Source organism: Chrysochloris asiatica, unplaced genomic scaffold, assembly GCF_000296735.1.
Source record: "Chrysochloris asiatica unplaced genomic scaffold, ChrAsi1.0 scaffold00182, whole genome shotgun sequence".
In the NCBI taxonomy this organism is placed as follows: domain Eukaryota; kingdom Metazoa; phylum Chordata; class Mammalia; order Afrosoricida; family Chrysochloridae; genus Chrysochloris; species Chrysochloris asiatica.
The window spans coordinates 6565706-6582576 of record NW_006408700.1 but is presented as its reverse complement, the minus strand read 5'-3'; the positions used below and the strand labels follow the sequence as shown (position 1 = coordinate 6582576).

The 16871-nt window shown below is 41.6% G+C and overlaps 1 protein-coding gene across 1 annotated transcript in view; it reads right to left on the bottom strand.

The window, feature by feature from the left end:
- Positions 1–16871, bottom strand: part of PPP1R14C (protein phosphatase 1, regulatory (inhibitor) subunit 14C) — a 181192-nt gene that overhangs the window by 14922 nt on the left and 149399 nt on the right. The window contains exon 6 of the mRNA XM_006872082.1: positions 15225–15257. Coding sequence (XP_006872144.1) covers positions 15225–15257 — 33 coding nt within the window. The remainder of the gene's footprint in view (positions 1–15224; positions 15258–16871) is intronic.

Sequence of the window (16871 nt, the reverse complement as noted above, 5' to 3'; positions counted from 1 at the left end):
TAACGTAAAATAAAATCCATATGGAAAAATATCCAACCACAGCAGACAATAAATGGGGTAAATTCAGCACAATTATTATTCCCCACTTTATAATCACTCAGGAAAGTAAACTAATTTTGCCAAGGCCCCAATTATCAACAAAGGAGAATATTATCTGCCACAAATACCCGAATCTTGTCTACAAAAGGAACCTGCTCCCAAACACTGTGAAATTTGTTTTTGGCTGTGGCACCCACGTTAAGGATACTGAAATCCAAAAGCCCTGGGTCAAACTGTCTTCTAATTATACTGAATCACATCCATTCCTCTGTCCAGATCAACTAAAACACAAAATGATAATGTGACGCTGTTTCAATGGAGCATTAATCTGGTCTTTAAAAACATCATTCCTTCTGAATTTCATGACATGAAGAAAAACCCAGAGAAACACAAGCAGTCAGTTGAAAATGCTAAGCAGGTCAGCTGACCTTTAAACCCAGTGACTCCTCCATCTTGTCCTTTCTCAAAATACCGATAATCAGTGGGAGGCGTCCTGGTGTGCTGCTGTAAGATAAGCACTGGACCACAAAGTCGCAGTTTGAATCGCAAGGTTGGCAGTTCAAACTCACCAGATGCTCCTCGGAAACTCTATACAGGGTCGCTTAAGAGTCAGAACTGACTTAACAACACTTAACAACAACAATTACTGGGAGGCCACCTCAGAAGAAAGTCCTGGTGATCTACCGCTATAATCAGCCACTGACAATCTATGGAGAACAGTTTTCCTGCCATGAGTTAGAATTGACTTGACAGAACAGTTACTGGGAAGAATGGCATGTCTTTCTTCTTCATTCAACTCCCTCCCTCACCATTTTTTACTACCTTCATCATTATTATTACTGTGGTCCTCCTGCTTCTAAGGGGGCTGAATAAGGGCCAGGAAACTCATTTCGTTTTGTTCCATGACTGCATGTGTTTGGCAGTTTACTTAACACTTCTAGATTGGACTTCTGACTTACATACATCCCACAGTTATGAACCAAGGCCAGTAGAGCCAGTTACATTGAAAATCCAAGGTACATAACTACAAACAGGTGCTACTTGGCAATGTGCACTAAAACATTTTATTACTATTACCATATTAGTATGTCATGGAGTCCTGGTGTGGTGCTGTAGAATAAGCACTGGACAATCAACCTCAAGGTCATCAGTTCAAACCCACCAGCCACTCCTGGGAAACCCTATACACGGTTGCTGTGGGTTGGAACCAACTCAATGGCACTTTACAACAACAAGTATGTTAAAAACATTCTGGTGTACCTGCAGGTGTTTCTTTAGTGATTTTTATGCATAAAAATGTACGCTGTATACTAAAAACCATACTTAACTCTTCCCAAGTATGTACAAATTCGACTTCAAGACAGGCACGAGAATGGAACCTGTGCATAATGCAGGAACTGCCTGTAATATACAAAGGGGCTTCTGCTTGCCTGGCAAGAGTTTAAAGGTAGGTCAGGAGAAATATGAAGGTAAGCCAAATAATATTGCTATAAAATCATAGAGTTTTTATTTAACAAAAATATCAAAATGTAAAATGATATTCTCAATATCTCCTCCATCTAGGTCTATATACTTCTGAAGGAGTTTTCCATACCTCTAACCCTTCCCTGAAGAATTCTGTGTTCTTCGATGTACATAATGACAAAGTGGTAGTTTTGACATTCTCAAGGGACTGAAATCATAATGTTCTTTAAGTTTGGGGAGCACAAAGAAGTCTGAAAGGGCAAGTTCAGGACCGTAGGGTGGATGGGGTCAGGTTTCTCAACAAAATTCTTATAGAACAACCCTTAGTACCCTTGAAATATTAGCAGGTACACTGTAATGGAGAAATTCCTCAGCAAAACTTTCCTAGCCTTTTTCTCACCAATATAGTTTTCCATTTTCTTAAAGTATCATTTTAGTAAGTCATGATTGTTTTGTGTCTTTTGAGAAATTCTATCAAGATTACATCTTTGGAATTCCAATAAATAGCCACCAAGACCCTTCTGAGCTGAACTTTCTGCTTTGAATTTAACTGGTTCAGCAGATCCCCACAGAAGCCATGATGGATTTTTTTTTGAAGATACACAAAATGAGACTCAGTAAATGTCTCACTGAGCTAACTTGCATGCAGCCATCCACTGATTGTGAAGACACATTTACACCTGTTGTCTTTGGAACAGACCCATGCTTATATGAACTACAGCCCTAGTAGCAATACCTCTTAAATTACAAAGTCAGTTTGAACCGTAAGGTCGGTGATTCAAGCTCACCAGCCACTCCTTGGAAACTCTATACAGGGTCACTATGGTTCAGAACTGACTCGATGGCACTTAACAACAACATAGACAAAACACAGGATTTAGATGCAAATGTAGACCAAGTTTACACCAAACGACAGCTCCACCACTCATGGGCTCTTTCAAATGGGCGTAGAAAGTGTGGCAGCAGTTGACCTACTGGGACCCAAATCCCTTTGTCTACCAGGCTAAAAGGAGCTGTGGTGGTACAAGTGGTTAAGTACATGGCTTCTAACTGAAAGGTTGGTGGTTCAAACCCACCCAGCTGCTCCATGAGAGAGACCCTGGCAATCTGCTTCCATAAACAGTATAACCAAGAAAACCCTCTGGAGGTACTCGTACCCTGTCACATCAGGTGTCTATGAGTCAAAAATAAATGTGAAGTATGCTTAAAATAGAAATTAAAAATAAACAAACCAAACCTGCTGTCATCAATCCACTCTGACGCACAACGACCCCACAGGACTAAGTAAAACTGCCCCAGGGTTTCTCAGGCTATAAATCTTCATGGAAGCAGACGGCCACATCTTTCTCCTGAGGAGCAACTGGTGGGTTCAAACCATTGACCTTTCAGTTAGCAGCCAAGTGCTTAATCACTGCACCACCAGGGCTCCAAAGCTATAGATTCCTTACCATCACATTCTGTTAAGTGATTTGGTTCCAAATTCCGAGAACTACTGAATCGGCTGCCAGTGTAGTATTTCTATCCTTTTTAAATATTTCTTAAGCAGTTAAATTCTCACCATTCTTCCATGTGGCCTTATCCCTGACCAGATATGGGATTCAAAAAAATGAGCCCAAAATTCCCTGCTGAGTCTCAGGACCTAAACTGAGGCTCAGAGATGTCCAAAAAACATTTGTTGAACAAAGGAATAAAAAGAACGCAGCCAAATACCAGCTGTGTCTCCTCTAGTCACCCACAGAGCTTTTCTATGCTGCAAATACTCAGCCTGTATTTTCTCTGCACGCTAATCAGCTCAGTGAACAGGGATCTAAACATGTCCGTGTACTTCCACACACACAAAAGCTGATCAACAATTTTAAACGATAGCCTAAACTGCTCAAAGGACAGAGATTGGATATGAACAGGACAAGATGGCAATGGCCACCACCAAACTTCTCATAAAAGTGACCTGATATCACCAAGACACCACATCAAGAGAATGTTTCCATCTTCCTAGCCCCAAAGCCAGAATGACAGAGCAGTCCTGCCTTCAGAAAGCACGGTCAACTTCTATTTGCAAACCAGCATCAAACATCCCTATCCTTTATAACACATGACCATGACACCCCCAAAAGCCAGCAGATGACTGGACCCGGAAATGCCCCCCATCACCTACTTGCAGATTTGGTTATAAAGACAAAGCTACCATGATGAGTGTCAATTTACAGGCTTTGGTTTCTTAAATGAAAGGTAATAATATCACAAACTCTGTTTTACAGAAATGAAACAAATCCAAGGAAAGAAAAATAGGATGTTTATCAGAGTACAAAGATGCAGCTAGAGACCACACACTGCCTTAGACTATAAAACAGATTTTTCAAAGCCTCCTGCCTGCGCTGACAACACTCCAGTCCCATTATGTAAAGTGCATCTTCTGTCCTTTGTCTCAGTACAATGTGGTGCGTCTATGTTACCCACAGATTTGATCACCATGCAAAGTCAGGATGAGAGTTGGGGAGGGAGGCCATTTAAGAATTACCAAAGAGATAAAGGACTGTAATGGGGGCTACAGACATCTGTTGGTGTTCCAAATCAACTCCCACAGCACACTTTCTAGCTTACCTCCCAGGTACAGATGTCCTTGGGACTGCCCTCCCTCCACTTCACTACCTGGATTGGTTCTATTAACTGCCAATCAAGCAGCCAGGTGGGGCGCTGTAGGATCAGCACTGGACTACTAACTGCAAGGTCAGCAGCTCAAGTCCACCAGCTGTTCCTTGGAAACCCTAGACAAGGTTGATATGAGTTGGAACCGACTCCACGGCCCTTAACAACAACAACACAAGAGCCATGTGGTCACCATGGCAGTCACACAGTTCCTCGGGGCTAGCTGGCCTCAATACTCACCCCTGATTTGTACCATGTCCTCTAGGCTGTATCAATCAAATACAGATGATATCCAAATGAAAATTATTCCTTTTCTTCTGGCATTACATAGAAGGAAACTCCTTTTTCTACATTTAAGTGTGGCTCTGTAGTTTAAGCACTTGACCATAAGGTCAGTTTGAACCGCAGGTCAGTGGTTCAAACTCACTGCCTGTTCCTTGGAAACCTTATACAGGATCACTATGAGTCTAACTGACTCGAAGACACTTAACCACAACAACAACATTTTAACATTAATACTTGACAACAACAACAAATAGTACTGATGTAGCACTGTAGGTAAGCACTGGACCATAACTTTGGTTTGAACTTCAAGGTTGGTGGTTCAAACCCACCAGCCGCTCCTGTAAACCCTATACAGGGTTGCTGTGAGTCGGAATTAACTCCACTGAACTTAACAACAAAAGGCTCCATAAAATAAAGCACTGGACTGCAAGGTTGGTTTGAGCTGCAAGGTCGGCAGTTGAAACCCACCAGCCGCTCCTCAGAAACCTTACACAGGTTTCTCCGATGCACTGTGAGTCGGAACTGACTTGAGAGTACTTAACAACATATCAGAAATGGCAACTGGGGGAGAAAATGCAAACACCAGTCTATCAGTGCGGTCACCAGTTATGTCCGCTAAGGCCTGGCGTGGCGCTACAGGATAAGCACTGGACCTTAAGGTCCATTTAAACCACAAGGTTGGCAGTTCAAACTCACTAGCCTCTCCTCGGAAACCCTGTGCAGGGTTGCTATGAGTCAGAACTGACTTGACGGCACTTAACAACAACAGCAAGGCTCCCTGTATTTTGAAGTGTCCATATCAAGACAGATAAAAATGGCAAGAGTTCAGGGTTTAGAAATACAAATCAAAAAGGGGAAGGAGAAATACAAGTCCCTTTCTTCTGATCCTGTGACCCACAGAAGATGATAGTGTGGACCCAGCGGATATGGCAGAAGGTGACATACCACCAACATGCACACTTCTGGACACTTAGCACTCTACCACCTCCACTGGGAGTATGCTGGCTCCTATGATAGACACTGGGCTGCAAACCACAAGGTCAGCAGTTTGAGCATTAACAGCCACTCACAGGAGAAAGAGAAGGCTTTCTGTTCTGGCAAAGATTTACTGCCTCGAAAACCATATAGGTGTGGGGTCGTTACAAGTCAGTACAGACATGATGGTACTTACCAACCATCACCATTAGCCACTGAGTTTGTGCCAACTCACGGCAACCCCATAGGCATCAGGGGTTTCATGAGTTGATTTTTCAAAAGTGGACTACCCGGCCTTTCTTTGAAAGCACTTTTGCGTAGCCTCACATCTCTGACCTTTTGGTTAGGGGCCCAGCTTGCTAACAATTTGCACCACACAGGAATTCCTTGAAGAATTAGGTGCTGTTGCTGCTGTTATGTGCCGTGGAGTCGGTTCCGACCCATAGCGACCCTGTATAGGGTTTCCGAAGCTGTAAATCTTTACGGGAGCAGAAAGCCTCATCTTTCTCCCACGGAACAGCTGGTAGTTTCGAACTGTTGACCTTGTGGTTCGCAGTCTGATTCGTAACCACTATGCTACCAGAGCTCCTTTGAAGAATTAGCAGATCCTTTAAAGTCTACTCTTCTTATTTAATCATTCAAAAAAATATTATCATTGGGGAATTGGGGCATTTTGTATATTAACATTTCCTGAGTTAGAATCAACTCAGTGGAAATCAACAATAAATGTAAAGAAGAAGCATTCCCTTATATAGACTCAGATTCCAGAGGCACGTTAAGAGCTTACTGTGTGGTGCTGTAGAATACACACCAGACCGCAAGGTAGGTTTGAACTGCAAGGCCGGCGGTTCAAACCCACTAAGTGCTTCATGGAAACCCTACATAGGCTCGTTATGAGTCAGAACCAACTTGACTGGCACTTAACAACAACAACATGTGACAAGCTTTATGTTAAAAGTGCTTTCATATACATCTTGACTTCGCCATTTATTAACCAGCTGACCTTCGGTGAATTATATAGCCTTTCTGTACCTCGATTTCCTTAATGGTTAACAAGAGTATTAACTTCATAGCATTGTTGTGAAGGTTAAATGAGTTAATGAGTATGACAGATTAATTGGTGCCTAGCATATATTAAGTTCCTCTTGGTCTTTGTAAAGTTCCACATGAGTAAAATTAAGTGTTCTGCAAGTCCATAGACTGAGAGGCAGTCATTTGAACAGAACAAGGGGAGACAGTATGATGTAAAATCAGGATAGTTGTGCACATGCACCAGGGTTGTATTGTTTCACCTTACTTCTTCAATCTGTATACTGAGCACATAATCTGAGAAGCTGGACTATGTGATGAAGAATGCAGCATCAGGATTGGAGGAAGACTAATTAACAACCTGTAATATGCAGATGATGAGGAGCTCTGGTAGCGTAGTGGTTATGAATCAGGCTGCTAATCTCACAGTCAGCAGTTCAAAACTACCAGCAGTTCCGTAGGAGAAAGATGAGGCTTTCTGTTCCCGTAAAGATTTGTAGCCTCAGAAACTCTGTACAGGGGTCACTATAAGTCAGAACCGACTCCACAGCATATAACAACAACAATAACAATATGCAGATGATACAACCTTGCTAACTGAAAGAGAACTTGAAGTGCTTACTGATGAAGATCAATGCCTTCCGTATGGATTACACCCAACATAAAGAAAATAAAACTTTTTACAACCACTAAGCAACAGCAAGATAACTATAAAAACTACTGAAGTTGTCAAGGATTTCATTTTACTGAGATCCACAATCAACGCCCATAGAAGCAGCAGTCAGGAAATCAAATGACGTATTGTATTGGGCAAACTCTGCACAAGACCTCTTTAACTGAGGACTAAGTAAAGAGTTCTGGTAGCGTAGTGGTTATGAATTGGGATGCTAACCTCAAAAGAAAAGTCAGCAGTTCAAAACTACCAGCTGTTCCGCAGGAGAAAGATGAAGCTTTCTGCTCCCATTAAGATTTACAGCCTTGGAAACCCTACACAGGGTCGCTCTGAGTTGGAACCGACACCGTGGCATACCACCACCACCATATACCTAGGAAAGCAAGACAATGAATCAAGAAGATAGAAGAGTCGTTGTCTTTGAATTGTGGTGTAGGTGAAGAATATTGGATAATGGGGCCAACACACACCACAGAATGTTCAATCATGTGAGATAAAAAAGAAAAAAGGGTGGGGGGCAGCATTTACCTAAAGACTGAATTCAGAAGGATTGGGAAAGAAGAAGGAATGGAAAACAGAATCTCAGGGAGGAAGTGGGGTAAGAACGTTACATTGAAAGATTTGGGATCATTGAAATGAAACAAAGTATAGATTTGTTGAATATATAACTGATGGTTTGTTCTGTAAACCTTCATTTTCAAAAAAAGAATATTGAATGAGTTCTGCCATGGGTTGTCAGAAGAACAAATAAACCTTTCTTGGAAGAAGGGCGGCCAGGACGCTCCTTAGAAGCGAGGATGGCAAGATGTACTTAGTCTCATATACTCTGAGCATGTTATCAATAGGGATCAGTCCCTAAAATGGGCATCATGCTTGGTAAAGGGAGTCTATGGAAAAGAGGAAGACCCTTAATGAGCTGGACTGACTGGCACGGTCACGGGCCCAAACATGGCAATGGCTATGAGGCTGGTGAAGGAACGGGCAGTGTTTGGTTGGTTTTGTTCTGTTGTACATAGTATACATAGGTTGACAATGAGATGAAATGGATTCAACTGTACCTAATAACAACAGCAGGTATCAAGTACTTTAAAATACTGACTTGCTATTATTATTATTATGACTAACATTATCATCATTGCAAATGGTTTTTATAAAAATGCTTCGAGATGACCACTGGTTATTGTTGTTAACTGCCGTCAAGTCGGTTTCCATGTATAGCGACCCTGCATAGGATTTCTGGGTTTCCAAGGAGCACCTGGTAGGTTTGAACTGCTGACCTTGTGGTTCACAGTCCAGTGCTAATCCTACAGTGCCACACCAGGAGTCCAGGTGTTTTTGTTGTTAAGTGCTGTTGAGTTGGTTCCAATGCATAGTGACCCTGTATAAGGTTTCCAAGGAGCAGCTGGTGGGTTTGAACCGCCAACCCTGCAGTTCAAACTGACTTTAGGGTCCAGAGCATTATCCTGCAGTGCCACATCAGGCCTCATTATAGAGCAGATATGGAGACTCAAAGAGATGAGAACACACGCTTGTGCTAGTGCCCCTAACCCCTAATTCAATGTTAAATACTTTTTCCTCCCTCCACTTTACCTCTGAAAAAAAACAACAAAAAAACCCAAGCCCACTGCCAATAAGTCAATACATTCAGGGCAACCCGTGTGCTGTAGAGTAGAACTGTGCTCCAGAGTCTTCAATGCTGTGACTGTCACCACCTCTGGGTAGATTTGAACTGCCAACCTTTCAGTGGGTAGCCAAGCATTTAACCATTTGCACCACCTCTGCAATGAGATGCACTTGAGTCTGCATAGATGTCTGCTATATATTTCTTACTTCAAACTGACATAATAATTGCACAGAAATTCTTTTGATAAGATAAGAAATAGCACCTCCACAGAAGACTAACGTTCAGTATAGATAGGACAGGAAGTCCTGGTGTGGCACTGTGGCTTAATGAGCTGAACTGCAATGTCATTTTGAACTGCAAGGTCAGTGGTTCAAGCTCACCAGCCGCTCCTTGGAAACCCTATCCCGGCACAAGTGGCATGATGAAAAGCAAGAGGCCAAGATCAGATGTTAGGAAACTCGGCACTGAGTCCTGGCATCCTTCCTCACGGCCGGGTCACTTTGAGGACTAATGTGCATGCGCCTGTCCCAACTCTTGGTATTTTCAATAAACTCATATGCATGTGAAAGTTGGACATTGAATAAGGAAGACCGTAGAAGAATTGATGCATTTGAGTTATGATGTTGGAGGAGAATATTGAAAATACTGTGTGTGGACTGCCAAAAGAACAAACAGATCTATGTTTGAAAAAGTACAGCCAGAGTGCTCCTTGGAGGCCAGGATGACCAAGCTTCATCTCTCCTACTTCGGACATATTATTATCAGAAGGGTCAAGTCACTGGAAAAGAATATCATGTCTGTAGTAAAGGTAGGAGAAAACCAAGACCCCCCAACGAGATGAACTGGCACCATGGCAGTAGCTATGGGCTCAAGTATGGCCACGACTCTGGGACCAGGATGGGACAGTGCTTTATTCTGTTGTGCATAAGGTCACTATGAGTTGGTACCACCTTGATGGCACCTAACAACAAGAAAGAACTCGGAGGTGTTTGTTTGTCAACTCCACATTTCCTACTTTCTTCCTTTGGAACACTGAAGAACAACTCTAACATCATCTTCTGTGTTTCTGAAGCTCCAGAGAGAGACTAGAGGAGGACTTCTGCTCCAAGGGGAAGAGATGCCACTTTCATTTGATTGTATGGCTGTGAATACCTGTAAGTATTATGCTCTACAGATATTACAAAAACTGGCGCTCATTTTGGTGAGAAAATGGGGTGCATTCCTACAGCCAGCTTCTACAGAGCCTATCAGTGAGAAAACAGCAAGCCCAACGTTTCCCACCGGCTCTGGATGTGTGGTGCCCCCCAAAAGCATGTGTTGGAATCCTAACCCCTCTTCTGTATGGATGCAATCTCATTTGGGAACAGGGTTTTCTTTGTTATGGGAAAAAGCTCATATCCATGTAAGGCAGATCAGGCACACAGAGCACAAAAGGAGGGGAAGGTACATGCCACACAGAGATGGCCAGGACTCCAGAAACGGAACGAGACCTCCGTCTGCCACAGACACCAGAGACACCAGAGAGAGCCTTCCCCGAGAGCTGGTGGCCTGATTTCAGACTTTTAGCCTCTTAACAAGTAAGAAAAAAAATGTCTGTTCTTTTAAGCCACCCACTGGGTGGTATTTCTGTGATAGCAGCTCAAGACATCACTGAAAAACTAAACCGTGAACATTTACACTTAGGAAGAGAACCAAAGAAAAGGGGATAATGAAGCCTCCCTACCAGTCTATTTCCCCTCCCATCAGCAAACCCTCCCCCACGTAGCAAACTGTTGGCATAGCCCACCGCCTTTCTTGGTGACAATCCCACCAGTCTTCCTTGTCTAGTCCTTCACAACAATTTAAAATTGCTCTCCAAATATGTAGCTGCTTCAAACCCTTATATTAGTTCTGTACTATCTATAAGCAAAGAAGCCTTGTCCCCAAAGTGGTCTCCAGGGGGCACAAATGGTTTACATACTCAACTACTAACCTAAAGACTGGTGGTTCAAATGAATACATGAGCACTAGGAATAAAGGCCTGGAAATCTGCTTCTTGAAACATTACAGTCATAATGACTGCAGTTCTACCTTGTATCACGTGCCACATGGAGATAGCCAAGGAACCCAGGAACCCAGAACTCCAGAAAAGGAATGAGACTTCCCTCTCCCAGAGACGTCAGAGAGAGCCTTCCCCAAGAGCTGAATGAATCAGCATCAACTCGATGGCAATGTGTTTGGTTGGTTTTGGGGTACCCAAAGAGTTGGAAGAAGTGCTCCTTGGAAGCCAGGATGGCCTAACTTTGTCTCCCACATACTTTGGACATATTATCAGGAGGGACTAGTCCCTGGAGAAGGATATCATGTTTGGTAAAGTGGAGGGTCAGCAAAAAAGAGGAAGACCCCCCCCCCAACAAGATGGACTGGCACAGTGGCAGCAGCAATGGGCACCAGTGTAGCAACGATTGTGAGGCTGCTGCAGGACAGGGCAGTGTTTTGTTCTGTTGTGCATAGGGTCACTAAGAGTCAGTGCCAACTCCACAGCACCTAACAACGATAAAACAAGGAGTTTAATGATGAGATTCCCTTTCTTCCTCTCCCTCCCTGCTTCCAGAAAGCCTGAATTCAGACCATCAGTTTCAGGCAGGAAATGAGAGGGTCAATTTCTGAAAAAAAAATCAATTTCTCCTGAGACAAGACTTCCAAATGCTGACATTTGAGAAGTAGTCTCTGCCCCTGCCCAGACCCTCCACACCACAAACCATGGAAGAATAATCCTGGCTTACAGCCAGATCACAGTAGGCCCCACCAGAGAGCAAGCCATGCTTGCTTGATGACTTATTGACACCCACTCTCTCTCTCCAATCAACTTGCTGACTCCTCACAGTCACACATGGCCACACTGGCAGAAGTCAGCACAGACAGACCAAACCGGGTAAAAGGTAAGATGCAGAAAAATAGAGTCGATGCACAAATCAACAAACTTAAAAATATAAAAAGCAAAGCAAGAAAAGGAAACGCCTGATTAATATCCTCAAAAAGAAAACAAATCACATCCAGGAAGCAAGAAGACATGCTAAATGAAATAATACACAGAGATCCAGAAAGGATTCTCAGATATATATATATAAATAAAAGATCTTTGAAACATTCTTTTAAATCACTAGAAAAGCTAGAAGAGGGGAACTTTTCAGAAAGTAAAACAAAAGATGAAAGAAATGGAAAACAAAGGGTAAAGAGTTTTTTTAAAAAATTAAAACTTAGAGGAACAATCCAAAGATTTAACATCTAAATAGTAGAAGAGCCAGAACTATAGAATACTGAGGAATAAATTAGCCAAGAAATACTAAAAGACAATTTCTGTAAAACAGGTACATGCGGCTTGAGAAATGACTAAGAAACCCTGCGTCTGAATAAGAAAGGGCCCACAGCAGAGTGGAACCTGCAAAGTTTCAAAATACGGAGATGAGATACAGTGGATTATGGCTCTTCACTACTCTTTCTAACTTCCACCACGTGACTGGGTGAGACCATGCACACAGGGTATATGGGACTCTAACACGTGTATCGGTTAGTTTTACAAGGAGCCATCTCAGAAGACAAACAGAGGATCTCAAGACCATCAAGAGAAAGAATCATGAGCAGAAAACGTCCTGTGGACCACGAGAGGGCAGAGGCAGTGGCATGGAGAAAAAAAGCAACGGGCTACTCAACCCACAGAAGGAGTAATGAATGCTGAGTACCCTTAGGGCTTGTATCAGTGGAGCAAAAGAAGCTTCTAACACTTGCCCCAGCAAGGCAGTCGCCAAGGGGCCACATGGCCTAGAGAGACATGCTTGTGGTACAGCTGAGAAGACGCGTCCCTAACCAGAGAACTGCTGTTTCCTGAAGTGTTTCTGATCCTCATTTGTACCCGGTTCACTTCCCTAATAGGCCCCACAGTTGTGATTAAAGTCTGTGAATTCTGTGTGGCCTATGCAAGAGATTACTGAACCCAGCAGAAAACTATAGTGCCAAAAGTGGGTGTCAGAATGGTGGGAAGATGGAGACATGTCTAAGCTCCTCGTCATACAAATCCATTAAGAGCTGATTTTGAATTTGATTCTCCTTCCCTCTTCTGAAACTGGAAGAAGTCAGACATGGCCACCACACCATTTTTGCAGGAGATAATCCCACATAAAAGACGGAGCATGGAAATGGCATCCGATTGCTTAACACTAGAAGTAGTACTAGTATAATAATAGAATAATTATTTTTAAATTGAGGTTTAATAATGATTTCATCCTAGAATTCTGTCAACTAAATGACTGAAATATTTTTTAGTATATAAGTTTTTTTTTGTTTTTTTTTTTAATTACCTCCTATGTACACCCTTCCCCAAAAAAAGTCCTGGATGATATATTCTAACGAAAACAAGGAAGGCTGGGAAATTAAGAAATTACACATCTAACAAACGCAAGCAGTAAAATCTGAGGACAGTAGCCACTCAACAGACCCATTGAGTATCGTCTCCAGATTACATAGGGGCTTCAGGAAAAAATGTCTTGGGGAGGGAAGATGGCAGTGATATTGTTTGAACACAGAGAAAACACACTGACATATAGATATTGTTTGATGCAGATACTGAAGAGTTCAACAAAAGTGAACAATAGGCACTAGATAAAACGAAAGACTTATCAACCCCAGGAAAATCAAAGGGCTCCATTTGTTTGAGTGAACGTGAGGGTGGCACAGGACTGGGAAACATTTTTTTTCTGTTATTCACAGGGTCACCGTGAATCAGAACCAACTTGATGGACTTGAACAACAGCAATACAACAATGGAGTTGTGGTCAGATTTCACTGTTTGGCTTAGGAGTGAAAAACATTTGCTTAACTCCTAATATTATAAACCTCAACTACTGAGTTTGTGGCACTGTGGGTTAATGCACCAGACTGCAAAGCCATTTGAACTGTAAGGTCAGTGGTTCAAGTTCACCATCTGCTCCTTGGAAATCCATACAGGGTCACTATGGGTCAGAATTGACTCAACAGCACTTAACAACAACAACAACTGAGTTAGCAAAACAGCTACCTTTGTTGAGGATGGAAAAGAAAACTAGCTCTCCATCTTTTACCTTAAGTTAATAATTAAAGAAAAAATAGTGGTAAACACATGCTTAGAAATGCAAGAAGAACTAGCAGATAAAGAGCTTAGTGTTCTAGATGAGAATATATTAATATAATACACAAATATATGAATACCAAATATAACACCTTTAAGGTGAGGCAAGAAATTAAAATTAAAAAGTCTCTAGGACTATAACACATGAGCAATGAAAGAGGAAATTGGGAGTGTAAGAAGAAAGCTAAATAAGTAATAGCCTCAAACCAAGCCATCATAAAACACTTCAGTAACAGACCTCAAACCAAAACCAAACCCACTGCCGTAGAGTTCATTCCAATAAAAGCATGTTTCCGTCTCATGCCATAATTATACTACCACATAAAACTCAGAAGTCTAACACCAATGCCTATGGACTCATGGTGTGGCGCTGTAGGATCAGCACTGGACTTCGAACCACAAGGTTGGCATATTCAAACCCACGCAGCTGCTCCTTGGAAACCCTATACAAGGTCACTGTGAGTCAGAACCGACTCACCAACTTCATGGCACTTAACAACAACAATGCTTTGATGTTACAGAGAAACTCCCAAATGTGCTGGGTTGTCTAACTTCTCCGATTTATCATGGATACACCCTGAGTAAACTTCTTTTGCTAATAGTTTTATTTATAACCCAAACCTTAATTTCTACAATTTATGCTTTTCAATCATTCGTAACACTGTAACAGTACTGTTCTAATTAGACTAATAATCACTATTTTTCACACTGCAAACTAAATTGTTTTTGCTGTGTGTCATCAAGCAAGTTCCAACTCATAGTGACTCTGGATCAGGGTTTGTTGTTGTTGTTGTTAACTTCTGGCAAGTCAGTTCCGACTCTTAGCAGCCCTGTATAGGGTTTCCATGGTTTACAAGACTGTAAATATTTATGAGAACAGAAGGCCTCATCTTTCTCCCCACACTAGTATCTACACATTTGATAAATATCCAAAGTCTAAAATGTCTCCTTCCAGCAAGCTAATTCTTATGAAAGCATGAATCAGCTTTAAGCTTTTAAAAATTATATTCCTATAATCTAATAGAATGTATTCTCCAGATATAAACCTAAAACTTTTTACGACAATTCAAAATCTTTTTACAATAACCTTTTGAAGTTTGGCTTTGATATAAAAGCAAGTATCATACCCAATTCCATTAGCCTTAACTCTTCCTGTACCAAACATGTTTAGGCTTAGATATAATGAAGTTAGTATCATTCAAACATACACATTTATGGAGAATAATTACTACTTAGAATGCACACATAATCAAGCCCACTTATTGTGTGCTAGCTTTGAAAACCGACAGCATGATTTAATAAAGAACAAATTATAGCATGACATTTATAAAGAGAGATTGGTTTACCTCTGTTGGTTTGTAGCAGTCTACAAGAGCGTCCTAGGATGAAATAAACAAAAGGTAGAGTTATTATTTCCAATTTAAATATCTTTGTTAATATAAAATTAAAACTCATTTCATCTTCTTAGTATAATCAGAAACATGGTAAATCAAGATTTCTTAAGAACTATCTAGAATTACACTTTTTTATTCTAGCACCAGTTGTTGTGTGGAGATATAAAAAGTTGTATCTGTAATATGCAAGAGTTTTAAATCGATCCATCTGGCCAGTGACTGTTTGCCCTAATCCATGCAGACACACACACACCTTTTCATTTTAGCAGCCAGCTTGGGTAATATAGGTTGGATATACTTAAAGTTTCACAGTCTGTGTGAGGGGTGGTGGCATGCAGTGGGGGGGAGGGGGTGTTCTGGCCAGGGTGTGGCAGCCTCTTCATCTGGGAACCAGGGCACCATGACCTGAGGTCAGCTGAAGCCCCTTTCAAGTTCTCAACTTCAGGAAAGCTTAGTCTGTCATTACATTTTCTCTAGAACTAAAAAACAACAAATGCCATTGAGTTGATTTCAACTCATAACAACCCTACAGCTTAGGACAGAAGTGTTCACAGAGCTTCCAAGGCTACAATCTTTATTAAATTTTCTCCCATGGAGCGGCTGCGGGTTCAAACCTCTGACCTTTTGGTCAGCAGCCTAACACTTAGTTCACTATGTCACCAGGATCTCATTCTATAGAGTCAGTACCTGCTTTCCCTTATTTAAAAAAAACACTAACGTTTATAACTAGGATGCTGTTGTCTCCCAAGTAACCCTACCACACAGAAAAAAACTCATTAAACTGAGTCTGTTCACCACTCCAGGGACACAAGCAATTATTGGCACATTAAACACATTCATAAGGAGCCCTGGTAGAGTAGTGGATTATAAACTAGTTTGCTAACTGCAAGGATAGCATTTCGAATCTGCCAATCACTCCATGGGAAACAGAAGAGGCTTTCTGCTCCCATATAGCCTTCTATTCCTTCGGAAACCCTACACAGGGTTGCTATGAGTTGGAACCAATTCCACCGCACACCACCACCACCAAACACATTCACACATTAAACTGTGCCTTTTGGTCGCTTCTAGTGATCATCCGCCATTGGCCAGAACCAATTGCCACTGGCAGTCTTTTCAGTGAACATTAAGGATAACAACAAATAAACTGGCTTTAGGAACTCCCAAATGCAGATTTTAAAATGATACATTTCACCTCCTCTGGAAAAGGAAATATTTTACTACTCTAGACTGTGAAAATATCAGATATCCCAACACCCGCAGTACTAGAATGTTACAGAGAGAGCGTCCTCAAAGAGAAAGTATTTTATTAAATAGAATTATGCTCTAAGCCAGGGTTGAGGGACATTTTTTTTCTGCCAAGGGCCATTTGGATATTTATAACATCACTTAATACAAATTTATATTGCTATGAAAAAAGCTCCTGGATGTATTACATTACAAATCCCATCTGTGGTTGCTTTAGCAGGGCCAGATCCAATGATTTTGTGGACTTATACAGCCTGATAGATTTCTGCAAGACAAATGATTTGTTTATTTCAAATACCTTCTTTAGACAGCATAACAGACGACTATACACATGGACCTTGCCAGATGGAA